The sequence below is a fragment of the Microcebus murinus genome, chromosome 23 (genome assembly GCF_040939455.1).
Source record: "Microcebus murinus isolate Inina chromosome 23, M.murinus_Inina_mat1.0, whole genome shotgun sequence".
NCBI classification, from domain to species: Eukaryota; Metazoa; Chordata; class Mammalia; order Primates; family Cheirogaleidae; genus Microcebus; species Microcebus murinus.
The window spans coordinates 23,918,979-23,945,087 of record NC_134126.1 but is presented as its reverse complement, the minus strand read 5'-3'; the positions used below and the strand labels follow the sequence as shown (position 1 = coordinate 23,945,087).

At 39.7% G+C, this 26,109-nt stretch overlaps 1 protein-coding gene across 5 annotated transcripts in view; it reads left to right on the top strand.

Annotated features, from left to right (window-relative positions):
• The first annotated feature begins 12,504 nt into the window (after positions 1–12,504).
• RCOR3 (REST corepressor 3) overlaps positions 12,505–26,109 on the top strand; it is a 54,313-nt gene continuing 40,708 nt past the window's right edge. For 2 of the 5 annotated variants that reach the window (XM_012781685.2, XM_012781683.2), the window contains exons 1-4: positions 12,506–12,861; positions 13,250–13,306; positions 20,977–21,054; positions 23,930–23,982. In XM_012781685.2, the coding sequence (XP_012637139.1) occupies positions 12,696–12,861; positions 13,250–13,306; positions 20,977–21,054; positions 23,930–23,982 (354 nt within the window). In that variant the 5' untranslated portion in view covers positions 12,506–12,695. Of the gene's footprint in view, positions 12,865–13,249; positions 13,307–20,976; positions 21,055–23,929; positions 23,983–26,109 lie in introns of all 5 variants that reach the window. The other 3 variants (XM_012781681.2, XM_012781682.2, XM_012781684.2) reach the window with 3 other exon arrangements.

Sequence of the window (26,109 nt, the reverse complement as noted above, 5' to 3'; positions counted from 1 at the left end):
TGATGCTAATTTAGTACCATCTTATATGGAAAAGGAAAATTCAGAAATTTTACAGTAATTAAATATAACATAACATCTTTAAGTTCTAACTACAAATAAGCTACTTAGAGGTCTCTAGACAGTCATTCGGAGACCTGAAGACAGTTTTGCATGGTGAGTAGTCAGGTAGTCATTCACAGTTGGATGTAAGTGAAAAAAATATTGCTTTTTCCAGACTTAAAACTTGCCATGTTTTTTTTTTGGGGGGGGTAGAGAGGAAGTAAAGTATTCTTCATTATTTAAAATAATTTTGAAGTTAACTTTTTCAGGGCTTTCAAAGAAAAGCTATTGAGAAAGGTAGCATGATTGAGCCTAATGCTACAACGAGGAGAATTCGAACAAGCAAAACGTACTCCACCTCTCTAAAAACTAGGAACCTAAGTCAGGCAGCCTGAGATAGGCCTAGGAAGTCTGTCCTGGCCTGGTAGCCGGGCATGTCAGATCTAAAGAATCACCATGGGACTATATTTCTGCCTACAATTTAATGCAGTTTCAAAAAACAGTATTAAGAATTCATGTGTTTGGAAATGAAAACCTATTCAGAAAGGTTAACAGATTTAGGATTATTCCCTCTGAGGAAGAAAAGAAGACTGTAGCTCTTAATTAGAAGATTCTTTTGTGTAGCAAATTTTACAATTTACATATTGCTCCCCTCTATATTACCTTATTTTGATCATGACTAAGCTGCTCGCCAAACAGGTTAGATAATAAGAAAATAATAAAAATGAATTTTGCAACTCTAAATGAGAGCTTTTGTTTAATTATTTTTATGAGTATGGCTTCAGATATATTAAATTTCAAAATTATTGTTATGGCATAAGGATTTTAACTTTTTATTGCACAGCACAGATGGTCCCCAGGTCTAAACATGACTGAATGTAAAGAAGATGACACAGAGCTGGCTGGCTGTGCCTAGTACAGTTGGTCCCTGACACTGTCCTCAACTCAATTTTCCTATATATCCAGAGTTGGTCCTGTTCAGGTGCTTCTTCTTCTTCTTTTTTTTTATTTTAGCATATTATGTGGGTACAAGTGTTTAGGTTACCCATATTGCCCATGCTCCCCTTCCCCCTCAAGCAAGAGCCTCAAGCATGTCCATCCCCCAAATGTTGCACATCTTACTCGTTGTGGTTGTATATACCCATCCCCTCCCCCCCTCCTCCCACCCTCCCGACACACGATTAATGTTACTCCTATAGTGTTTAGGTGCTTCTTCTTATTAAACAAACACTCAACAACGCTGAAAGGACTGCCCCCATTATAATTAATACAATTATTTCCCATTTTATACATATTCAAGGACCTTGTGATCTAATATGTGGGGGTGAGGTGGAACTCCCCCTTTCCCCTGAAAGTTTGCTAAAAGATCAACTCACAATTAAGGCAGGTTAATAACAGGAAGAGGCTTATTTACTGTGCGCACAGGGAGAATCACAGAGTGATTACTCAATATCCCAGTGCGATCCAGATATTTTTATATCTTCCTTTTAGAAGGGAGGAGGAGATGAGGAATATAGGTAATTCTGTTCAGGGGCAACAAATGGTTGCTAGGGAGGATGAATGGATGGGGGAAACAGACAGACTTCTAAATGATTTCTCTTTGCAAATTAAATTAACTTTGAGAGATAGGTATTACATTTAAAATGATTTGGGCAAGTTCTGGGTTGCATTCTTGATTTTCTTTCCTGCAGTATAGTGAGATAAGGGAAGGGAAGGGAAGTCGGCTGTTCTTTTGATGGGTCCAGTCTGGTTATGCAGATAGAGGGAAAGCTCCTTGCAAGGGCCTGCTAATCTCAAAGGGACTTTAATTCAAAATAATTTTTACATCAGGGAGGCATATTTTGGGGTGAAATTTCCTGGGCTTCATCAATGAAGTATTATGGTTATTATCATCAAAACTGCACAATCTACTGAGGAGAGTGAACCCATAGTTTCCTTAGAGTAGAATCAGAGATCATTTTAAGAAAGAGCTACATCTTTAAAAAAAAAATCAATGTAATATCAGACGATATGGATAATACCAGAATTATAGTATTTGATTCAAATAACAAGTGAAATACTAATATTTTTAATCCATAGGCTCACACCTAGCCACCTAGTAATCTAGTAATCCTAGCACTCTGGGAGGCCAAGGAGATGGATTGCTCGAGGTCAGGAGTTTGAAACCAGCCTGAGTTAGACCCCATCTCTACTAAAAATAGAAAGAAATTAATTGATCAACTAAAAATGTACATAGAAAAAATTAGCCGGGCATGATGATGCATACCTGTAGTCCCAGCTACTCGGGAGGCTAAGGTAGTAGGATCGCTTGAACCCAGGAGTTTGAGGTTGCTGTGAGCTAGGCTGATGCCACGGCACTCACTCTAGCCTGGGCAACAAAGTGAGACTCTGTTTCAAAAAAAAATTTTTTTTTAAATTAAGGTGTGAAGCTAAGTATTTAACACATTTTAAATAAAAAATTAAACATTAAGTAAAATTGAAAATGATAAAATTTAAACACTAAATGTAAATTATCAGTCTAATATCAGTTGTTGGCAGATGAAATGAATAAAGTATTACTGACGAGCTAAGCTCAACACTGGATAACATTTTTTAAATGTAATTAATCATGAAAAATTAAAGATGAAATATATGATCTTTTTTTTAAAAAAAGTGTTTCTCAGGGCCGGGTGTGATGGCTCACGCCTGTAATCCTAGCACTCTGGTAGGCCAAGGCAGGAGGATCACTCAAGGTAAGCAATTCAAAACCAATCTGAGCAAGAGTGAGACCTCATCTCTACTATAAGTAGAAATAAATTAATTGGCTAACTAGAAATACATAGAAAAAATTAGCTGGGCATGGTGGTGCATGCCTGTAGTCCCACCTACTTGGGAGGCTGAGGCAGAAGGATTGCTTGAGCCCAAGAGTTTGAGGTTGCTGTGAGTTAGGCTAACACCACGGCATTCTTGCCCGGGCAACAGAGTGAGACTCTGACTAAAAAAAAAAAGCACATCAGACAAACCCCAGATGAGAAGCAAGCTCTAGGTGAGGTATCGTCAGGGTGAACTTAGAGGAAGCTGAAAGAATATGCAGAGAACTGGTCCCGACATAAGTAGTTAGAATAAAAGATAGTCCAAGTGAGGCCAAGACACTCTGAAGTGGTTCACAAGTCTCTAACACAGGAACAGACTTAAAATCTGGGCAGCCAGCTTAGAAACTGGGGTGTTCCAATTGCGCGACTCCCTTTCTGAAGAACCTAATTTATTCAACATTGTCTTAGTTTGAGTTTCCTAAAAAAAAAAAAAAAAAAAAAAGCAAACAAACCCAAAGACCCTCTGACAAAGACTTGGGTATAGAAATTTTATTTGCAAGATGATCTTAAGAAGCACAGGTAAGGAAATGGAGAAAATCAGACAGGGAAAGGAAAAAAGCCAGTAAGTGTGCTTCATTGAGTGGGTTTAATGAGTGGTTTCTGCTCTGGGAGACTAGGGCTCAATCCTCCTGAAGATCCTCTGAGAAACTGTCTCAGAATTGTCCCGCCAGAGGCTAGGACATTTATCCACCCACTCCATTCCCCATTGGTTAGAGATTGTCCCCATGGGTGTTCGCTCACACCCCCTCTTCTGTGTTGCACCTCACTGTGGCAGAGTAAGCCCCCCAAGGGCTGAAGAAAGCCTTCAGGCGAAGCAGAGAGACACAGGCGCTTAAGCTGAGATACTCAACGTGTGGAAACTGTCTTCAAGTGAACTCAGGAAAGCCAAGGGGTTGGGATGTAGAGTATGAACACTATTGTTTTGAGGAGATGCGCCATATTGATTTTGTAGTTTTGTGAACTCCCATGGCCACCACTGAATAACCTTAGGGGTTAAATACCTCACTGTAAATACAGTTGTGTTGCTTAACAACAGGGATATGGTCCGAGCAATGTGTCATTAGGTAATTTCATTGTTGTGCGAACATTATAGAGTGTACTTACACAAACCTAGATAATATAGCCCACTACACACCCAGGCTATGTGGTACAGCCTAGGGCTCCTAGGCTACAAACCTGGGGAGTGTGGGAGAGTCTGGAGGGAACAACCTGAGAGATCGATTGAGAGTCATTGCTGTTCTAAGAAAGCACGACAAGGCCGTGATGATTAATTTTGTGTGTCCACTTCACAGGGAGCCCAGATATTTATGTGGTCAAACATTCTTCTGAGTGTGTCTGTGAGGGTGTTTCTGGATGAGATTAACATTCAAATCCGTATACTGAGTAAAGCAGATTGTCCTCCATAATATGGGTGGGCCTTACCCAATAAGTCGAAGGTCTCAGTAGAACAAAAAGCTGATCCTTTTCTGAGTCAGAGAGAATTCTTTCTACCCAACAGCCTTCATTCCAACTAGGACATCAGCTCTTCCTGAGTCTTGAGTCTGCCAGCCTTCAAACAGGAGGTACAACATTGGCACTAATCTAATCTTAACCCCAAATCTTCAGATTACCTCATAATTTGGATCCTAGACTAATTTTAATGAAACATTCTTTTAAAAGTCTTTTTTAAACAAAAAAAAAGTTGTGAATTGTATTTTATAATTCGTGAAACATATTATAACACAGGGTACAGTATTTGGGGGCAAAATTAAGATGTAAACTTTAAACTTTTCACTGTCTAATCTTTTTTTTTTCTTTTTATTTAGCCAAACAAATCCTTACAAAGTCATAAAACAGAAAGGAATTTAACATCATTGTTAAATAAACTATTTAGAAGACTGTATGCACATTCAAATGTAATTCTCCCAGACAAATGAAAATCTATATTATTTTAAAAGACAGGGAGGTTGCATAGTTTCCTGTCATAAATAATTCCAGAATTAAAAAAAATTCATCTAGAAAATGTTCTTTATTTCTAACTGCAGCATACATTCATTAAACAAACACTGACAACCTACCATGCACTAGGCATTGTACCCAATACTGAGGATATAAATTAGAAATAGAAATTTTAAATAGAAATTTGGTTTATCATAGGGGCAAATGCCCACATGTGAGACATATAATATGTTGGGTAAGAAAGTCAGAATCCAGATAGTTCCCAAAATGTTCAGATCAGCTAAAACAAGCCAGATGAAATTAAATAGCAATACATTTATACTCACTCAGGGGGGAAAATATGGAAAATAAAAAACCTGCTGGAGTATAAATGGGGAGAGACCAGGCTAAATATCAACAGATGTAAAAAAGACCCAGAGGATGCAGTTGACTCCAGATTTAGTAACCATGTGCAATTGTTGCGAAGGAAGCTGAGTTTAGGGTAGATTAATAAAATATGCCAAGAAAAAAAGGCCAAAATATTGCTTTTCTTTTTTCTCCCACTGTCCCTCCCCTCCAAGGCCAAAGTATTGCCAATCGATTTTGTTACCAATCAGATCTCACAGACTTGGAGGGTCATCTCTTATTTTAAGTATAAATTAGAACATATTCCTAAGACAATCAAAAAGGTGAAGGATCTGAAAACATCAATGAAGATTGGTGGAAGGGGATAATGATGTTTAGTCTGTAAAAGAAACTTAAGTGGCACTTGATTGCTGTTTTTAAATATTTAAAGAGCCAGTGTGACAAATTGCTGGCTGCCTTTCAGCACTCTTTTCCTCTGCAGTCCTTAGCAATGGAAGCCTGATTTTTGCTAGGCACTTTGACATTTCCCTGCCTCCTCTGAGGTTGGCTGGATCATGTGACTACGTTCTGGACCTTGATATATCAGCACAAATGCTTTGCAGTGCTTCCTGAAAGTCTCTTTAATGAGAGGGGTATGCCCTTCTGCCTTTCCTACTTCTGCTCTCCTGCATGGAGCATGGTTGTGACTGCTACTCTAGCAGCCATCCTGGATCACAAAGGCAAAAGTTACACTCTAGGAATGGAGATGGGGGGAAAAGAAGGGAGTCTGGATCCCTGACAAGCTCATTGCAGTTGTCATTTCAACCAGTACTGCCTACCTCCAGGTATCTTTCACGTGAAAAGAAATACATTTTCATCTTGTTTAAGATACTGCTATTTGGGGTTTCTCTTATATATAGTTGAACTTTGGGTTAAAAAAAAACCCCTATATATTGTTATAGCAAGTGTTACATCCAGTGGTTCTGAGGACAAATCGAGCGGCACACGGAGAGTAGGAGAATCAAAGTTTATTCGCCCGCGGGCTCAGAGGGGCCTCGCCACCAAATTCTGAGCACCGTCTACCCTATTTTTCCCACTTTTATTAAGTTGGGGTGGTCCAAGGGGTGGAGTCTCAGGTGGCTAATGCCTGCCAGGTAATAGGTTAGTGCTATGCTGATGCGCCAAGTAACAGGTTAGTTGATGCACCAGGTACTAGGTTTGTTAGTATTATGCTGATGCAGGTCTTCCGTGAGGGGTGAGGGTCTCAGGTGGCTGATGTACCAAGTAACACATGGGGGTTTCCTTATCATATTTTCCAAGACTTATACATCTTTAAAAAATGAAATGATCACTCTGTGACGCAGTTTTTTAAATCTCTATATCTGTTCTAAAAGAAGATATCTAAATGGAAATCTGTTTACATTTCTAGCTTCAGAAATGGTGACTATTCCAGGGGGTGAAGAAAAAGAGGGTTATCAGACCTCTATAGATCCTTTCAGTTCTTTTCTTTTCTTTCTTTCGTTTTTTTTTTTTTTTTTTTTTTTTTGAGACAGAGTCTCACTTTGTTGCCCAGGCTAGAGTGAGTGCCATGGCGTCAGACTAGCTCACAGCAACCTCAAACTCCTGGGCTCAAGCGATCCTCCTGCCTCAGCCTCCTGAGTAGCTGGGACTACAGGCATGCGCCACCATGCCCGGCTAATTTTTTCTATATATATGAGTTGGCCAATTAATTTCTTTCTATTTATAGTAGAGACGGGGTCTCGCTCTTGCTCAGGCTGGTTTTGAACTCCTGATGTCCAGCAATCCTCCCACCTCGGCCTCCCAGAGTGCTAGGATTACAGGCGTGAGCCATTGCGCAGGCCCACATTTTCTTCCTGTGTGGTCTAGTTAGGTATTGCTACAGTCTGAATGCATGTGTTCCCATAAAATTCATATGTTGGAACCTAACACTCAATGTGACAGTTTTAAGGAGTGGGGGCTTTTTGGAAATGATTGAAGGGACCTGCCTTGCCTCTTCCACCTTGTGAAAACACAGTAATGAGGCACCCTCTATGAAGCAGATAGCCTTCACCAGACACCAAATCTGCTAACACCTTGATCCTGAACTTGCCAGCCTCCACAACTGTGAGAAATACATTTCTATTGTTTATAAACTAACCAGTCTAAGATATTTTGTTATAGCAGCCCTGTTTGGACTAAGACATGTCTCATGACCTTAGTTAGCCACAATCACTAAGAGATCCCTTTCTCTAGCCCTGATTTTATATCCAACAGCATGTTGGATATCTCCTCATGGAGTACTCAGTATATCCAGAAATAAATTCATCCTCCATGTCCCTCAAATTCCTAAGTCTTTAGTATTCACCATCTCAGTTGTTGGCACAATCGTCCACCCAGACACCCAAGCCAAAATCCTGGCCTCTGTTTAGATTCTTCTGCTCCATTTTACTTTCCATATCCAGTTAATCCCCAAATTTTGCTAATTTTACCTACTATTTCTATCTGTCCCTGCCTCTAGTTTTGCTACCACTGCCACAATTTCAGCCTCATCATTTCTTGAATATTTCAATAGCCTCCTAATTGATTTCTTTGCCAAATTCTATTTCCATCTAAAATATCAGTTGGACCCAATCACTCTCCTGCTTAGATCTCTGATCCTTTTTCATTATCTGTAAATTGCCTAACCCTTTGAATGCTATAAAAGGCTTTATTTATGTGGTTCAGACCTTGGATACCTGAATTCACTTCATGCTTCAGGAATACAAAACTATTTTTGGTTCTCTGACATAACATCTTAATTTCCATACTATTTTCTGTACCTACAAAGTTCAATATTTTCATTTATAGTGATTCCGATGTCCTGTTTAAGAAATATTTGACTATCCAAAGTTTAAAAAGTGCAGTTGTTTTACCTTTTACATTTAGGTCTACAGCCTATTTAGAATTTTTTTTTTCAGCATGAGTATGCATCAAAATTACTTTTTTCCACATGGATATGCAATTGCCCCAGCACTGCTTAATGAAATGTCCATTTTTCTCCATGTTATGACAGTGTCATCTTTGTATAAATAAAATGTTGACCTAATATCTGTTTGGGAACTCTATTCAGTTCTACTGGTTTACTTTCTATCCTTATGCCAGTACCACAATGAATTATTTTTGTAGCTTTTTAAAGTATTAGTATCAGGTAATATAAATCCTCCAAATTTGTTCATTAGTTGACCCTGCTGGGATTCTAATTAGGATTAGACTAAATCTGCTAAGTCAATTTGGGTAGAAGTGTTATCTTTACAATATTGAGTCTTCAAATACATGAGTATATCCGTTCACTTATTTGGGCCTTCTCTAATTTTTCTCAATAATTTTTAGTATAGAGTTCTTACACATCTTTCATAGATTTATTCTTAAGTATAGTAGGTTGAATCTTAACCCCAAAGATATCAGATCTTAACCCCTGGAACCTATAAATGTTCCCTTATTTCGAAAAAGGGTCTTTGCAGAAGTGATTAAAATAAGGATCTTGAGATGAGATAATCCTCGATTATCCAGGTGGGCTCTAAATGTCATCATACTGTCTTTATAGAAGAGCAGTAGAGAGAAATTTGAGACTCCTACAGTGGAAAAGATAACGTAAAGATAGAGGCAGAACTTGGACTGATGTGGCTTCAAGCCAAGAAATGCCAGCAGACAACAGAAACTGGAAAAAGGAACAGATTATCACCCAGAGCCTGTGGAGTGCATACCTGTTGACAGTCTGATTTTAGACTTCTGACCTCCAAAATATTGAGAAAATAAGTTTGTTTTAAGTCACTGAGTTTGTGGTAATTTGTTACAACAGCCATAGGAAACTAATACACTAGGTATTTGAAATTTTTGATGTATAAGGTATCACTTTTTAAAAAATTCACTTTCTAATTGTTTAGTGCTAGTATATAAAAATACAATTGATTTTAAAAGATACCATTCTATCCAGCAACTTGCTAAATTCACTTAATACTAACTTTGTAGATTATTTCAATTTTGTTTAAAATACGATAGACTATCATGTTTCTCCAAATAACAGAGTCACCCATTTCTTTCCAACCCTTATATATTTTTCCTTGCCTTTTTGCAATTGCTGGGATCTCTATACAACATTGAAGTACATCCTCTTCTATCTTTTGCCTTTGGAACCATGAGAAAGTATTATCTGTTCCAAATTTAACATATGATGAAAATAGTAAAATTAAAAAAAAAAAAAACACAGTAAAAACACTGAGCAAAATAACCAACATTCTTCTAGTTAACAAACCCAAAGGCCTTTTCTTTTCTTTTTTTTTTTTTTTTGAGACAGAGTCTCGGTTTGTTGTCCAGGCTAGAGTGAGTGCCATGGCGTCAGCCTAGCTCACAGCAACCTCAAACTCCTGGGCTCAAGCGATCCTCCTGCCTCAGCCTCCCGAGTAGCTGGGACTACAGGCATGTGCCACCATGCCCGGCTAATTTTTTCTATATATATGAGTTGGCCAATTAATTTCTTTCTATTTATAGTAGAGACGGGGTCTCGCTCTTGCTCAGGCTGGTTTTTGAACTCCTGACCTTGAGCAATCCGCCCGCCTCGGCCTCCCAAGAGCTAGGATTACAGGCGTGAGCCACCGCGCCCGGCCCCAAAGGCCTTTTCTTAAACCCTTCTCATGACTCTGCATCAGTGGACATTGTTTATTAACCTTTTCTTAAAGCTTTCTTCTCCCTTGCCCAGCTTCCTCTTAACTTCCTCCTCTTATAGAAAGGCACTTCCAAGACTTTCTCCCTAGACCTTTTCTCTTTCTATTTTGTACTTGCTAACTGTTGGAAGATCATTTTAAGGCCCATTATCATTCGTCAGAACCCGGTCAGCTTCAGGTGTTTTCATTTTCTTCAGGAGCAAAACAGAAATCTGCTTTCCTTCTTTAAAAATGACATACCCTTCCTCCCCCAGGTTCTTCCCTTACAGTCGAATGCAATCTTCTCTGCCCTCTTTGCTGTACTCAGGAGTGGAATCTTTTCAAAGTTTTACTCATTAACAAATTAGTTACAAAACTCCCCAAATCTTTGCAATGTTTTGATTTCTGATCTAAATGCAGATTCCTTTCAGTATAAAAGTGCATAGGAGGCCGGGCGCGGTGGCTCACGCCTGTAATCCTAGCACTCTGGGAGGCCAAGGCGCCTGTAATCCTAGCACTCTGGGAGGCCGAGGCGGGTGGATTGCTCAAGGTCAGGAGTTAGAAACCAGCCTTAGCAAGAGCGAGACCCGTCTCTACTATAAATAGAAAGAAATTAATTGGCCTACCAATATATATATATATAAATAGCCGGCATGGTGGTGCATGCCTGTAGTCCCAGCTACTCGGGAGGCTGAGCCAGCAGGATTGCTTGAGCCCAGGAGTTTGAGGTTGCTGTGAGCTAGGTTGACGCCATGGCACTCACTCTAGCCTGGGCAACAAAGTGAGACTCTGTCTCAAAAAAAAAAAAAAAAGTGCATAGGAGATGGTGCAAAGTTGGGGTATTAAAAAGCTGGGGGGCTAGGAGGCCTCAGAGTGGCATTCACTCTGGTGAATTCCCTCAGTTTCAGTCTTGGCTTTTGTGTTTATAACAGGACAAGAGGAGCTGAATCATGTTCATTAGAAGCTTCTGCATAAAAACCAAAATACCAGTGTATTACTAATTTATAATGAAAAATATAACTGTCAAGGGAAATGGCTATTCATTTCATTTGGTCAGGGTATTCTCTCCTTGTAGAAAAGCCATATGGGGATTAAAATAATATTCAGAACTGTATTAATTGAGAAAAGGAACAGAATACAAGGTTTAGTTCTATGATTCAAATATTCAATGGAGTCATACCAAGCTTAACTAGAGAAATCAGACGATCTCCACTACCAGAACCAGAGAGCTTAGTATATGCGTAGGAGACTTCTCACTTTATAAGTGGTCCTGCCAAATATTTATTTCTCAGGGGTTTTTTGGGGGCTCAATTCCTATGTTATTTCTCTCAGTAAGGGCTTGTTCTGACCAGAGAGGCCCACTTCTGGTTTGATCCATTCTGCATTGACCTATAATAGAATTCTTACAGGACAATCTGTTTTCAAGGGTTTGGACAGTATCTCACCGTTGACCCCGAATACTGCTAAGCATACACCTGCATACTAGACACTCACAGTAAGTCCTCACTTATTTCTACATACTCATGAAGAAAGAAAAAAGAAAATCATAAATAGCCCCCAATGCCAGGCAGCCTGGCACGCAGCAGATGCCTTCAAATCTGGTGAAGGAATAATTGCAGTTTCCTATTCCTTTTGCCTAATGCAATTTAGAAAAAAAGCATTACAGAGCACATCTCCTTCCAGGCTGCAAACCCGGCCAGAATGCAGCTCTTGCCTCACCTCCACTTGAGGACTCCGCCCTTCCCACGGGTCGCTCCGAGCCACGACCACAGGTCAGCGCGGACTGAGAGAGCGCCAACTGGCAAGGACACCCCCCCGTCCTAATTTCACTTCCCCACTTACAGCGCTCATCCCTCAACTATTATATGAAAGTGGCAAAAAAAAAAAAGAAAGAAAGAAAGAAAACGAAAGGTGGGAAGAGGAAGACAGAGAAAAACGGCTGGGGGAGAGGGGAGCATTGCTCCGGAAACTCATCCCGCCGCCCTTGGTCTCTCTAGGGGATGAGGCCCCGGCTCAGAAATTCAGAAACAGAAATTGTAGCGTCGCGATCCCTCAGGCCGAGTCTGCCCCCGCCGGCTGGGCCTCAGAAGCCCGAGGCCGCCCTGCTAGACAGCGCGACCGCACCGCGGGCCGGCGCGCGCCACCCGCTCCGCGCTGCCGGAGGAGCCCGGAGCCGAGCTGCCGGCGCGCCGCAGTATCTGGGCAGGGCCGCCCGAGTCAAGGCCCGCAGGGCAGCCCCGACTCGCAGCCCGGCCCGCAAAGGGGGGCCGCCCGCTCCCCCCTGACTCGGGCGGCTGGGTCGTGCCGGGCCTTTCTCTGGCTGGCCGCGTTCCTTCCGCCCTGAGAGGGCAAAGAGTCCCGCTCCCTCGCGTGCGCCTCTCGCCCGCGCTCCGGAGCGCCCCCTAGGAAGGAAGCCCGAGCGGCGGCCGCGCCTCGGCGGCGATTTTATTAGCGCTCGGCTGGGGTTGCCCGGCCCTTCGGCGAGCGGGGCTTCCCCGCCCCTCCCCCTCTTCCTCACGGCCCCTGCCCCCCCCACCAGACGGCCGGAACCTCCCTGCGGGGCGGAGTGATACCGGCGGCGGCGTAGCGCGCGGCGCGGCCGAGAGGGGAGCCCGGGACTGCGCGGGGCGGGCGGCGGCGGAGGGAGGAGGGGAGAGAGGCGGGGCCGGGGCGGGTTGTTGTGAGGCGACTGCGCTACCGCCGGACCGGGGCGGTTATGGCGGCTCCATATTAACACCCTCCTCCTCCTCCTCCGCCGCCGTCTCCTCCTCCTCCTTTCCCTCCCGCCCGCGCTCTAAGCCGTCTCCCCCTTCACCCTGACGCCTACCTCTTCCCCTCACCTTTCCCCCTCCCCTCTTCTACCATGCCCGGCATGATGGAGAAAGGGCCCGAGTTACTGGGGAAGAACCGATCGGCCAACGGCAGCGCCAAGAGCCCGGCGGGCGGTGGCGGCAGCGGCGCCTCGTCCACCAACGGCGGGCTGCACTACTCGGAGCCCGAGAGCGGCTGCAGCAGCGACGACGAGCACGGTGGTAGCCTCGAACTCCTCCCCGCCAGCCCGCCTGCCCCCCTCCCTCCACCCCTCCCCCAGCCCCCTCCCCTCGCCGCGCTCCCGCCCTCCCTCCCCTCGGAGCCGGGGCGCTGCGGTAGCCTCGAACTCCCGGTGCAGTGCAGCAGCACCCCCCGCGACCCCCGGCCCTCCGCCCTCGACCAATCCTCCGCTCGCGCCCCCCCTCCCCGCCCCCCACCCGCTGCCATCTCCTGGAGTGCCCGGAGTTGATATCTTCCCATCCGCCCGCCGCTGCTTGCCTCCATCCAGCGATTTTTATTTTTTATTAAGTGTCTCTCCCTTTTTCTTTTTCTTTCTTTTCGTTTCCTCTTCTTCTTTTTTTTTTATTTTTTGGCATTGCTTTGCAGATGTTGGGATGAGAGTCGGAGCTGAATACCAAGCTCGGATCCCTGAATTTGATCCAGGTAGATATATTTGCTTAAGCAAAATCCCGTCTCCCTTTTTCTGGGCTTGGTTTGGGGTGGCCGGGGCCGGGGTCCGGGCGTGGGGCTGGGAGGGGACGTGGGGCTGGGCCGGGCTGGGCAGGCATCCGTGGCGTGGAGGCTGTCAGGCTTGGCCGGGCTGTGACACAGGGCGTGTGGGCAGATGTGTGCACGGCAAGGTTAACATGGTTCCCTTCGGAGGCCACTTGCCCCCGGTGCTGGCATCGCCTTTCTGACCCTGCAGCGCGACGCGGGGTCGGGGTGAGCAGAGGGAAGACGGCCCTTGGCGGAGGCCGGGGTCCGAGGCCGCGGGAGGAGCGGCCGCGGAGCCCAGGGCTGTGTGTAGACCCACCATGCAAATGTCAGTTGCCGCCGAGCCGGCTCCGGCGGCGGAGGGCCTTGCTCCGCGAGGCGGGCGGCGGCGACCGGGGCGGCTGTCACCGCCGCCCGAAGCCGAGGGCGAGCCCCGCCGACCCGCGCGCGGACGGGATCGTCTCGGTGCTTTCTTCCCGGCCAGCCGGCGTGGCCCCGGTGGCGGCACCTCTGCGGAGTGCGGGAGCCGCGGGGGAGGGGCGGGGAGGGGGCGGGGGACGCGGGCGGCACACCTCGCCCGCGAGCCGGCCCTGGGAATCGGACCGCAGGACGGTGGCTGCGGCTGCCAAGGAGACATTTTCTCCCCGAGCAGCCAGGTTCCAGCGTCCTCTGCCAGCCCAGCTTGCGGGCTCCCTGTCTACTTTTCTCCAAACAGGCTCCCCGGCGGTCACGGGATTCCAGCCGGCGCGGGGATTGGGCGAGAGTTCCGCATACGGAGGCGCCCTCTCCGGAGCCTCCCGGCGCGGGGCGCCGCTCCCGCTGCCCGCCCCGCCCAGACCCTCAGCCCCGGCTTCGGACGGGCTGTGACAGGGCCCCACTTCCCCGTTTCCTTGCGCTTCTCATGTTTGTGCCCAGTGCACCTCTGGAATTCGGTGTTAGGAATGACTAGGGCTTGCGTTTTCTTCGGGCGGTGGGGACCAGCAGCATGTTTATTTCATTATTAGGGTAGAGGGGGGTACCTTCCTGCCTCTCCTCCCCATGAGGACAGCACAAAACATTTACTGATCATTGAAAGAGTTCAGGTAGCAGTTCCTCCTGTCCCAAGGGAGGGGGATAAACTAATGAGTGTTAAAAGGATGGCCAGGACAGTCTCTTTTTTAATAGGTAAAAACAATAGTAATGCTCACTAGATTTGGGTTGCCTTCTAAAAGGCATGAATACATCTTATTCAAAGGCTATCGGTGTGTGTAGTGGTGGGCTTCACATAATTTTAAATGTTTTATGAAACTAATTTTCTTTATTGATGTAGCTAGTAGATGAATGGCACTTTCACATTACCCTGCTGCCTCAGGGTTTAGTTTGACATTTGGAAAGAGCATACTTTGGTTTTAAGATAGACTGAATTCAATTCCCAACTCTTATTTTTGTGCTGTGAGCAAATCACCTGCCTTCCCTGAGCCTCAGTTTTTCCAAGCTACAAAAATTATTTCATAGAATTCTTGCCAGGATTAAAAGTCTGGGCATATGGCAGTTATTCAGTAAAGAGTAAAATTTATTAGCCTAGAGGACCCAGGTTAATAAATAAAAAAAAAAAAAAAAAGAGTAAAATTTATAATTATGAAGAATAATTCTGGGTTTATGTACACCTTTCTGATTTTGAGCTTTCATTGGTACTGTGTGCTTTTTTGGAATTGATAAAGTTATTTTCAAATTGGAAGTCAGCAGCTAGAACTATTTCTTAAGTTTATAAACTTACCTATCTCTTTGCCCCATGGGGGAGATTTCTGAGTCAACATTTCATAGACAACTATACTCAGATTGATTAGGGGTCTTGTGTTTAAGAGTCAGGCTTCATACTGAAACAAACTTGCACATGCCATAGCCTGATTCCTGTAAAGCATTTTTGTTTGTTTGTTTCATGGTAAACTAAACATTAACAAATTTGAAAATTTGAGGAATAATTCATTTAAACAGAATATTATTTAGGTGGTTTTACGTGGCTGTTACGTGGATTAACAAACTTAATTAATGATCAACATTTTGCTTATTTTGAACCTAAATAAAATATTTGTGGAGAAAAAAAAGTCACTGAAATGTTACTGTTTTTTAAATAATTAAAGCCATATTTTTAATTTATTTACTCAGTCTATAATTGATTTTATTAGAATAAGGATATACATCACATTCTTGAAATTCACTTATTCATTTTTTGCTTAATAATCTTCTCAATAAGCATACCAAACCCAAGGACATAATCAAAATCTGTTATCGTTTAAACTTAGAACGGTTTATTTTGTAGTTAGTATAGGCCAATCTTGTCAGGCATATATAGATTATCAATTATATATCAATTATTAGATACTTTTTACAAGGATATATTGAGCCTGTAAGCCATTCAGCATTGTACTGCTGCTCTATTTTATTCTTATTCTAAGTGTTAAACTGTTGTGTGAAGTTTTTATTTCACATCAGTTCAATATAATTAGGTCAGAATTTAAACACATTGCCATGGAAAATATAAAATAAGGAAAAGAGATTTATTAACTAATGATAGAAATTGTAAAATGGTCAGCTCCTCTCTCTCCTTTTTTTCTCATTTTATTATCTTTGTCTCAAACCACTCAATCCATCTTTATGAAGATGGATAACCCATAGCCCTACAAATCATTTGGAAGAAAAATTCCTTGGGTGCTGATACTATAATGATCAGAATGTAGGAAAATTAAAAGGATTTTTGTGGAGAATATTTTTATTGGAAGAGATAATGATAGTGATGATAGGAATTAAGCACGTAAATAATGAATTAGTAAACTGATTATTTTAGAGAATATAAGAAGAATTGACATTTATGTTGAAATTATGGAAATTAAGAGATTAGGGATAGCTTACTTTAATATGTGGGCCCTTTGCTAACGATGTCTATAATATTCTAACTGGAGTTTTATTTTCTTTCAGTTGGTTACTTGCTCTTCCCAACATTTATTTATTGCCTACTGACTGTGCTTACACTTTGAGAAGCAATTTTGTGTGGTGATTAAATCTCACCTCTTCCCTTTAATCTATTATGGCATAATGACCTTAGGTGAACTGCCTGACTCCTTTGTGAAAGGGTGATAATTTTGAGTATATCACAAGAGTAAGTGGAAGTTAATGTAGATAAAGCAGTGGTTTTCAGAATATGTTGCTTGCATACCCATAAAATAATTTTTGAAAAGCATAGTCTCACATATTTTAAAGAGGATATCTATTATTTGTCAATAAGTTTAAATAGTTGAAGAATGTAATCTCTGGTACATTGAAAATATTAACACTTTGAAATAAAACTTTTATGTCTTTATTTTAAATGTATCCAATTAAATATAAATACTATGGTGATATGATAGTATCTGTTTATAAAATACATAGACAGGCTCCTAACATTCTGAAAGTTTACATTGTTCCTTTTAATCTTTGAAATCATTTCCGTGCATTTTCTCCACAGAATTTTATCTTCCATAATATATTTTTTGTGCTTGAAAGTACTTTGTTGATCACCTAACTTCTCTATCACCATAATATCTATTCTTGAAAACATAAGGTTCTGAGTGTTAAATTTCTTCTGGCTTGAATTATTACAATTAACATATAATTGATTAAAATCGTATTAGTTATGGTGCCTTGAGTAAAGGAGGGCTTTGCTGATACCCTGTTTGGAACCCTGGAGGTTTTAAAATTTTGTGCTATGTACTCTTGTAAGATTTGGAATGTGTGAAAGACATGCCGTGTTTGAGGGATGACAAGTAGAAGGAACATGTAGCTTAGATGGCAGGTGAGTTCTCAGATAGATTGTCTTGGGAATGAGAAGGTCTGAAAGGGAAGTTGAAGGTCTGAAAATTGATTCTCTTAAAACATATTCCATGCTCATGTTCCCTGGGAAGGTCTTTGTTTATCCCAGTTTGAAGCTGATATGTTAAATATGTAATTTAGGGCCTTATATATAAATAGTAAAAATCTTAAAAATATTTAGGGCATCTTAATATTCTCAATATTTAAGTTCTTAATGTAATATTTGTTCCATGGTGTCCATGAAAGTCCTTATTTTTAATGTCTTAAAGGAAATCTTAAGAAGTAATAGAAGATTTTTGACCGGGCGCGGTGGCTCACGCCTGTAATCCTAGCACTCTGGGAGGCCGAGGCGGGCAGATCGCTCGAGGTCAGGAGTTCAAAACCAGCCTGAGCAAGAGCGAGACCCTGTCTCTACTATAAATAGAAAGAAATTAATTGGCCAACTAATATATATAAAAAAAATTAGCCGGGCATGGTGGCACATGCCTGTAGTCCCAGCTACTCGGGAGGCTGAGGCAGCAGGATTGCTTGAGCCCAGGAGTTTGAGGTTGCTGTGAGCTAGGCTGACACCACCGCACTCTCTCTAGCCTGACCAACAAAGCAAGACTCTGTCTCAAAAAAAAAAAAAAGTAATAGAAGATTTTTATTTTTGTACTTATTTTGAAATACTATTGATGTAGAAATCTTGGCTTATCAAATTATATTTTTGTTTCGTCGTTGTTGGTTTTCTCCAGTAGTTTCATAAATGTATTTTACCAACTTCGGTTAAAAGACCTAAATGATTTCAAAGGGATTAAACTTTTAAATGTTTTGTTTAGAACTTTTCTTTTTATTTTTTTTCCTCTGTAAAGAGGAATGCATGTTTAGAATTTTTAAACTTATTGTTCAATGATTTTGTTTTCAGAACTGATATGCTACTATCATAGTCTTTTAAAATGGTTTACTATCTGAGTTTTGGTTTGTTAATCCATTCAGAAGGTAGGATACTTACAAGGCATAATTATTTTGTTGATATATCAGGTTTGATTCTCAATACAGTTTCTAATAGTTTTGAGCTATATCTTAAATATTACAGATAAAGACAAAATCAACATTGGGTTTGTCTTTAAAATATTAATATCTTAGTTCATTCTGACTTTTACTATGGAAAGGGTAAAATTTTGTTGGTTGTAAGCATCTTACAGAGTAAATAAATTATTTTTAATAATACTAGTTACTTTGTCCTATTCTTTTATAGGAGGGGAACTTTTCTGAGTTACCAGAAAAACAAAAAAAGTTATTTCATCTATTTAATCTCATTTTCAAAGGGTTGGTGAGAGAGGACATCAGCCATTTGAGTTATAGCCCCATGAGGTTTTATTCATTTATTTTTTAGTTGATTGATAAGGTGAGAAGAAGCCTTTTCGGGGTAAAGAAGGGAAGTTAAGGAGCTGTTTTCAGTAAGCATATACTAACAGTAATGATTAAGTTTCATGTAATGGTTACCGTATGCCACGTACTTCACTTAATTTTTGAACAACTCTGTGAAGTAGGTACTCTCATCATTCATATTTTTAGAGATGTGGAAAATTGAGGCACAGATTAATTAGATGTGCCCAAGGTGACATAGCTACCAGGTGGCAGAGCTGGGATTCAAGCTCTGGGAGTATAGTTCCACACTCTTAACCATTACTCTAAAATATCCCTTTTTTCCTATGAACATCAGTCATCTTTTAGGGCTAGTTGACACATATATAATTGAAAATAGTGGAGTACAGTTCAGAGTTTCAGAAAGAACATTGTGAAATGCCTAATTAGGCATTCTCTGCTATCAGACAGGATTGTTCTCCCTCTACCCACTACCCCCCATATTGGAAGAGATGTTAGTTCTCACAGCTTCGATGCCAATTTCTGTCAGATCAGACCCTAAATTACAATGTTGAGAATTTTTTGGAAACGTAACTAATTTTTCATGGGGAAAAATATTTTAAAATATAGTTTAATACCTGTTTCAGAAGAGACATTTAATAAAGATATTTCAATTCAGACTTTCTGTAATGCAAGAATGAGATGTGAGATGCAATGAAATATGTTTAAATATTAAGCATGATATGCTATTAAGACTTGACACCGAACAGAAACCTTTGTTTATTGCATTCCATGTTCTATTAAGTAGGATTTAAATGATCTTATTGTTACAGTCAATTGTGCAAAAGGAATCAGTTCCATGTTAAAGGATTGAAGTTTTGAATATTCACTGGCAATAACATTAGATTTTATTAATTAAATAAAATATTTGCATTGAGTAGGTTGGCTTATTCTGCATTTGTATTTTTATTTTCATAGTTAAAAATTAAATATGTATCTTAATATTGAAGTTTGTAAAAGACATCTGAAAGTTTTTCATTGAATATAAATTTTAGATAATGAAACTTTAATTTGTATTTTCTTAAATTCTAAGCTCCTGCTTTTGTCCTCTTTTATTAAAGATGCAACAAAATACAGAAAGTTTTGTTTTTAGATTTATAATTGTTTTTTCTAATACTTTGATAGTTTCTTCTTCATTTCTCTTCATGCTTAATTTTTCCTTATCATAAAATACATAAAATTTTTGAGTAACTTTAGCTTCTTATTTTAAGAATAGTGTATGATTCTTTAGAAATTGTTGATTGAAATATACAGTAGTGATAAATGATGTTTCAAAAATAAAAAAAATTTATTGAATGATATTAAATTATTGTTTGATAAATAACTTCTCTACATGGAGATTATGCTAATAGTTCCCTTACCTCTAGAAATGAATGTTCTTTATTCCAGATATCTTACAACTTTATAAATGATCACAATTTAACTTCAGAATTATGTTAATATTTTATGTGAGTAATTTTGTAATTCTCCTATTTAATGGTAGTTATCGGTACCTCATAAAAGTCAGCTGTGACATACTCATAGACAAGTCTGCTTAAAACGTGGCAGCAATACTTCATTTCTTGATAGTTTTAAATTAACTTGAATGTATCTAAGCATTAGGTAGAAGCCAGAAAAAGACCAACTAGTAAATAAAAGACAGAACCTATGGGCATGTTCTTGGCATTGGCATAGCTATGTGAAGCTTTCGTTCATTCTATTTATTCTTAATTTACATGAAGTTTTAACAGGGCTTGATTTTTCTGACTTTCTGGATTATAACAGATTTGAAATAAATTAGAAAGGAATAGTATGCTTCTAGATTAGAAGTATACTTTTAAATCACATTAAGAAGAAATCACATTGTTAACTTTTATATCTTTGACTTTTCTTATGCAGAGCACAGACTTTTATAACTATAACATAAATGAAATTTGGTTTAAAAAGGAATAGCTGGCAGACTCATAGCAAAGAATAAGAGTAAATAAAAACCATAAAAGCAGACATAAATATTTAAAAACATAGCAATCTTGGCCCATTTAGATATGGGACAAAACAATACTTGAGGTATTCTCTCTAGTTTAAAAAGTCTGAGTTTTTACTGTTGATCTCTAACTAATGTATGGAAAGTTAAATCAGATTTACTACTCTGTCAACTTAAAGGTATGTAATGTACTTAAGAAAGTCTTTAAAGGAGGTAAACTTCAGCCTTTTCAAAGTATCCTTAATTTTTATAAACAGGATATTTAATATAAATCTGTTTTCCTTCTCTTTGTTTTTCTGTACTTTTTTTGGTCCTCCTTTGCAGGTACCTGTACTGAGATAAAAATAAAGGTTAATTTGTTTATACTTATTTTGAATGTAAATAAAATCCATCATATTCAAAGTAATTAATTTTTTTTCTCCAGGTGCTACAAAGTACACAGATAAAGACAATGGAGGGATGCTTGTATGGTCTCCATATCACAGTATCCCAGATGCCAAATGTAAGTTTTCTGAAATTGAATGTTAATGTCAACAGGGGTCTGTCAGCCAGTTCAAAATGTGACTTATATTTGTTTTTGGCTCTTTTGGAGTCTTGTAAAAAACAGTTTTTGTCTTTGTTTTATTTTGTTTTTTAATGGAGGTTGTTCTATTAGAATGTTTTTCCTTTTGAAAGATAGTGGGTTGATCATTCCAATTTGTGTCAGGCACATGAAGAATGAAAAGCCTAGGATCTGATGGCATTGCTGCTTAAATCCTCAAGCAGGGGAGGGAGTTACTATGTAGACATCTGCACAGGCTTGTCCTCAGTATATGGAGCTGTAAAGAAATGCCTTCAAACTTCAAAGAGCCCACTATCATTCCCATTTTAAAGAGGAAAGGGAAAAGAACTGACTTCAGCAGCCATCAGGTCATCTTTGTGCCCTCCATTTCTGGACGGAGACCTTCTGGATCATTGACCATGCACTTCTTGAATCATGGTGTGGCTTTAGACTTCAATGTGATGTAGCGGACCTGATCCTTTGCGGCACATCAGATATAGGAAACGTGCAGGTAACAACACTAAGATCCCCACCCCTCCATTCAGTTATTGAATTTTTAAAATAACAACAACAACATTGAACAGCTAATTCTAGCAGCTGTGAGATAAACTTGTCTTTTTAGAATATTTACTAACATCTTAAAGATGTCTGATGACAGTTTATTTAGGCCCATGAAAATTAATGTAAGTCTAATGCATATTGATGCAATGAGAAAACTAAAAATTGGAAACTGAGTATGCTTCTGCATACCTGATAAAGTTCCTGTTTAAGAGCTTTAAAATATCAGCAAAAGGTCTAGTTGGTAATCTAGGACTTGGGTGCCCTGAGGCATTCTTAACAGAAAACAAATTATTCATTTGGCCTGGGACTGTGTACTAAGAACCTGAAAGAGACTATTGGGTTTTCCAGGTTCAATCATCATTACAGGCAAAGGTTTTCATTCATAAACTGAGCATCAAGGTGCCACTGAATTGTGTTGTTTTAGCCTGGTTTTATACAATGGTGCATTTCTTAGCACAGTGGAAAACAATTTAGCCAGTATCCTCGTAGTGTAGTGTCCATGTGGAATATCCTATTGAAGGGTCTAGAGCAGTGGTTTTCAACCCTGGCTATGTATTGGAATCACTTGGGGAACTTTTTTTTTTAAGTACTTATGTCTAGTCTCTGTATCAAACTGATTAAATCAGAATCTTCAGGGGTGGAGTCTGGACATTGTACTTTTTAAAAGCTCCCACACTGACCAGGCGCAGTAGCTCATGGCTGTGATCTGGTAGACCAAGCTGGAGGATCACTTGAGGTCAGGAGTTCAAGACCAGCCTGAGCAAGAGTGAGACCCTGTCTCTACTAAAAATAGAAAAAGTTAGCAGGGCATGGTAGCGAGCACCTGTAGTCTCAGCTACTCGGGAGGCTGAGGCAGGAGTATTGCTTGAGCCCAGGAATTTGAGGTTGCTGTGAGCTAGGTTGACGCCATGGCACTCTAGCCTGGGCAACGGAGTCAGACTCTGTCTCAAAAAAAGAAAAAAGCTCCCACACTGATTCTAATACATAACCAGGGTTGAGAACCACAGGTCAGTTGGTATTATTTAACCTTCTGTCTATAGGACTATAAGATATTGTTGTTAAATTTAATCAGCATGTATTTAGACCTGTCATGCGTTTGACAGGTAATGTAATATTTGGAATTTCTGCACCAAACTTACACCTGGGAAGATATAATAGCACCCATAAAAAATAATTGTTATTCTAACAGCATTATTGTTACAGTAGTATATTCATATATTAAACTGTATTGACCAGTAATCATAGCAAATACTTATTAAGTGCTTAACATATGCCAGGTGCTGTTTAGAGCACTTTCCATATATTAACTCATTTAATCATAGGAGGAAGCTACTGTTTTTATCAACAATTTTAAATGAAGAAACTGAGGTACAAAAAGATAAATTACTTGACCAAAATCAAAAAACTAGCAACAAGCTGAGAATGAAGCCCAGTTAGACTAGCTGTTCTTTGATCAGAATTCTTAACCACTGCTTCTCAAATATAGTTTAAAGAATTTATATATATATATGTATGTATGTGTATATATATAATTTTAAAGGGTCAAGAAAGTCATTTTATGGACTTCACATTAAATTGAGTCCTGCTGAATATGACAGAATTCTCAGCAATGAGGCCTTCAAATAGCCAGTTGATCATCATTGAAACTGCTTATCTAAATAATTCTGTTGGCTTAATTACATATGGAGAGGATAAATGAAATTGGAATACTCCAACACTCTTTGTTTAGCAAGCAGGAAGAGTTTAAGAAAATTTAGGGATACTGAAGCATACTTAAATGTGTCATTATTATGTTTGGCTGGTAAAGCTATAGATAAACCATCCTTTCTACAGCAACCAGAAATGGAATGATTAAGGCTTTGGGCCAACTCCAAACATGAGAAAGGGTCTTAAATAGCTAAGTCTCTTCAAATTAAAACTGCAACAGAAAATCAATAAATTATCATTATATTTTACAATGTAATTTGATTCTGTTGGCTACCCACAGATTGGTCTTTTTCTTCATACAAAAAAATATAGTAATGTTATTGAGTTTGATACGTATATGATATGTAATCATAGAGATAAGTCATACTGAATAAAATTTTAAACAAGGTGAGCTTCTGATCCTGTTCATATAAATCTCTTTTTATGACATTTCATAGAAGATGGCTTTGACTATTTTTTTTACCCTTGGAATATAAATTGTTTTGTTTTACTGTGATAAAAAAAGAAGTAGACCAGAGCAAATGAAGTAAATGAGAATAATTAATTATATAACATTGTTTCATTACAGTGGATGAATATATTGCAATTGCAAAGGAGAAGCATGGCTACAATGTGGAACAGGTATGTAGAGAAACCTTTTAATACTAAGGCCCCTCTCAATATTTATCAGATCCACAGAGTATCCCATGATAGTTTCTGTCCTAAGAAAGTGCCTAAGTTTGACCTGCCTTATAGATACCACAAAAGTCCTGGCAAAATCTGACCTTTCAGCATTAAGGATTTTGCTTTTGTAAACATTAATCATCTCAAGGGCTTGAACATTTTTTCTCCGTGCCTTTTGCTTATTCTACTTTGAGTTCTGAAAGCTTCTGAGAACCTTCAGTATTACTCTGGCAAATGCTTACCAAAATGAAAATTAAGTTTTGGTGAATTTTAGAGTAAATATACATAGATAGGACTTTAAAAACAAATATTTTATTAATAAAAAAATTGAATTCTCTTTTGACTTTTTGTTCTAAAGGATCTAAGAGTTAAACCTTTTATTTAAAGATATTTAAGACTTCTAAATTTTGAATGAAATCATAAAAGGCTTATTTTTGGTTAGATAACTTTAAAAGGATATATGTATATATGGTATATCTATGTCTCTGTACATAGAGGTAGATATATCATGGTTCATTATCCATAGTAACGAGGGAATGGAGAACATGGAAAAATAAAAATGAAATAGAGATTCTTAAATCTCATTTCAACGAAATATTATATTAACCTTTATCAGAATTAGGCCAGGCATGGGGGGCTCATGCCTGTAATCCTAGCACTCTGGGAGGCTGAGGCAGGAGAGTTGCTTGAGCTCAGGAGTGAGACAAGCCTGAGCAAGAGTGACACCCCGTCTCTACTAAAAATAGAAAAATTAGCCGGGTGTGGTGGTGCATGCCTGTAGTCCCAATTACACAGGAGGCTGAGGCAGGAGGATTACTTGAGCCCAGGAGTTCGAGGTTGCTGTGAGCTAGGCTGATGCCATGGCATTCTAGCCTGGGCAACAGAGCAAGACTCTGTCTCCAGAAAAAAAAAAAGGATTAATAGTAAACCAGGTAGATTTGTTTTAAGAGAAGAAAGGTAAATTATCTATACCCTTGGTTACCAAGAGCTAACTTCAGATGTTTATTTAATATATCTAAACATAATTAATTTCGTTGTAGATTTTGAAATTACTTTGAGTGCCTATTTTGTTTTTAACTCTTGCCTTTCTGTTTAATATTTGTTTTAGCAAGTTAATCCTTTAAAATGTAACTGTATATATATTCATTTTCATGTTTATTTTAAAGGACTGTTATTAAAAGTACAGAAATTAACTTTCAAAGTTACTATTTAAAAAGTTGCTGGCCAGGAGTGGTGGCTCATGCCTGTAATCCTAGCACTCTGGGAGGCTGAGGTGGGAGGATCCCTTGAGGTCAGGAGTTCAAGATCAGCCTGAGCAAGAACGAGACCCCCATCTCTACCAAAAATATAAAAAATTAGTCAGTTGTGGTGGCATGGGCACCTGTGGTCCTAGCTACTTGGGAGGCTGAGGCAGGAGGATTTCTTCTGCCCATGAGTTGGAGGTTGCAGTGAACTATGATGACACCACTGCATGTTAGCCTGGAAGATAGTGAAACTGTGTCTCAAAAATAAAAATGAAAAACATAAAAAATTTCCGTATCTCTTTTTTAAAAATAAAAGTTTATCTTCTAAATCAGGCATCCTCAAACTACAGCCCTTGGGCCACATGCGGTGTTTGCCCGTTTGTTTTTTTACTTCAAAATAAGATATGTGCAGTGTGCATAGGAATTTGTTCATAGTTTTTTTTAAACTATAGTCCTGCCCTCCAATGGTCTGAGGGACAGTGAACTGGCCCCCTGTTTAAAAAGTTTGAGGACCTCTGTTCTAAATGATACTCAATACTTCACAGTAAAGAGAAAGGCCTATTACTTACAATAGAGGGGAAAGTTATGAAATTTTTGGAAATTATCCATTTCCAGCTTTCTTATGACATAGTAATCAGTCATTGAAGTTATTTGTATGCCTCCTAATAGTTCTATGTATATATTAGGATAATAAGGAACTTTAAAAAATGTAGTAAAAAAATTGTTATTGCATTGGAAGTAGTCTTAAATCTTAAAAAAGTGTTTAGCCTATGATATACTTGTAAAAGGTGAAAAGTTGAATTTCTGTCTGCTAAGTCCCAACTGAGCATTTCTGGTTTTG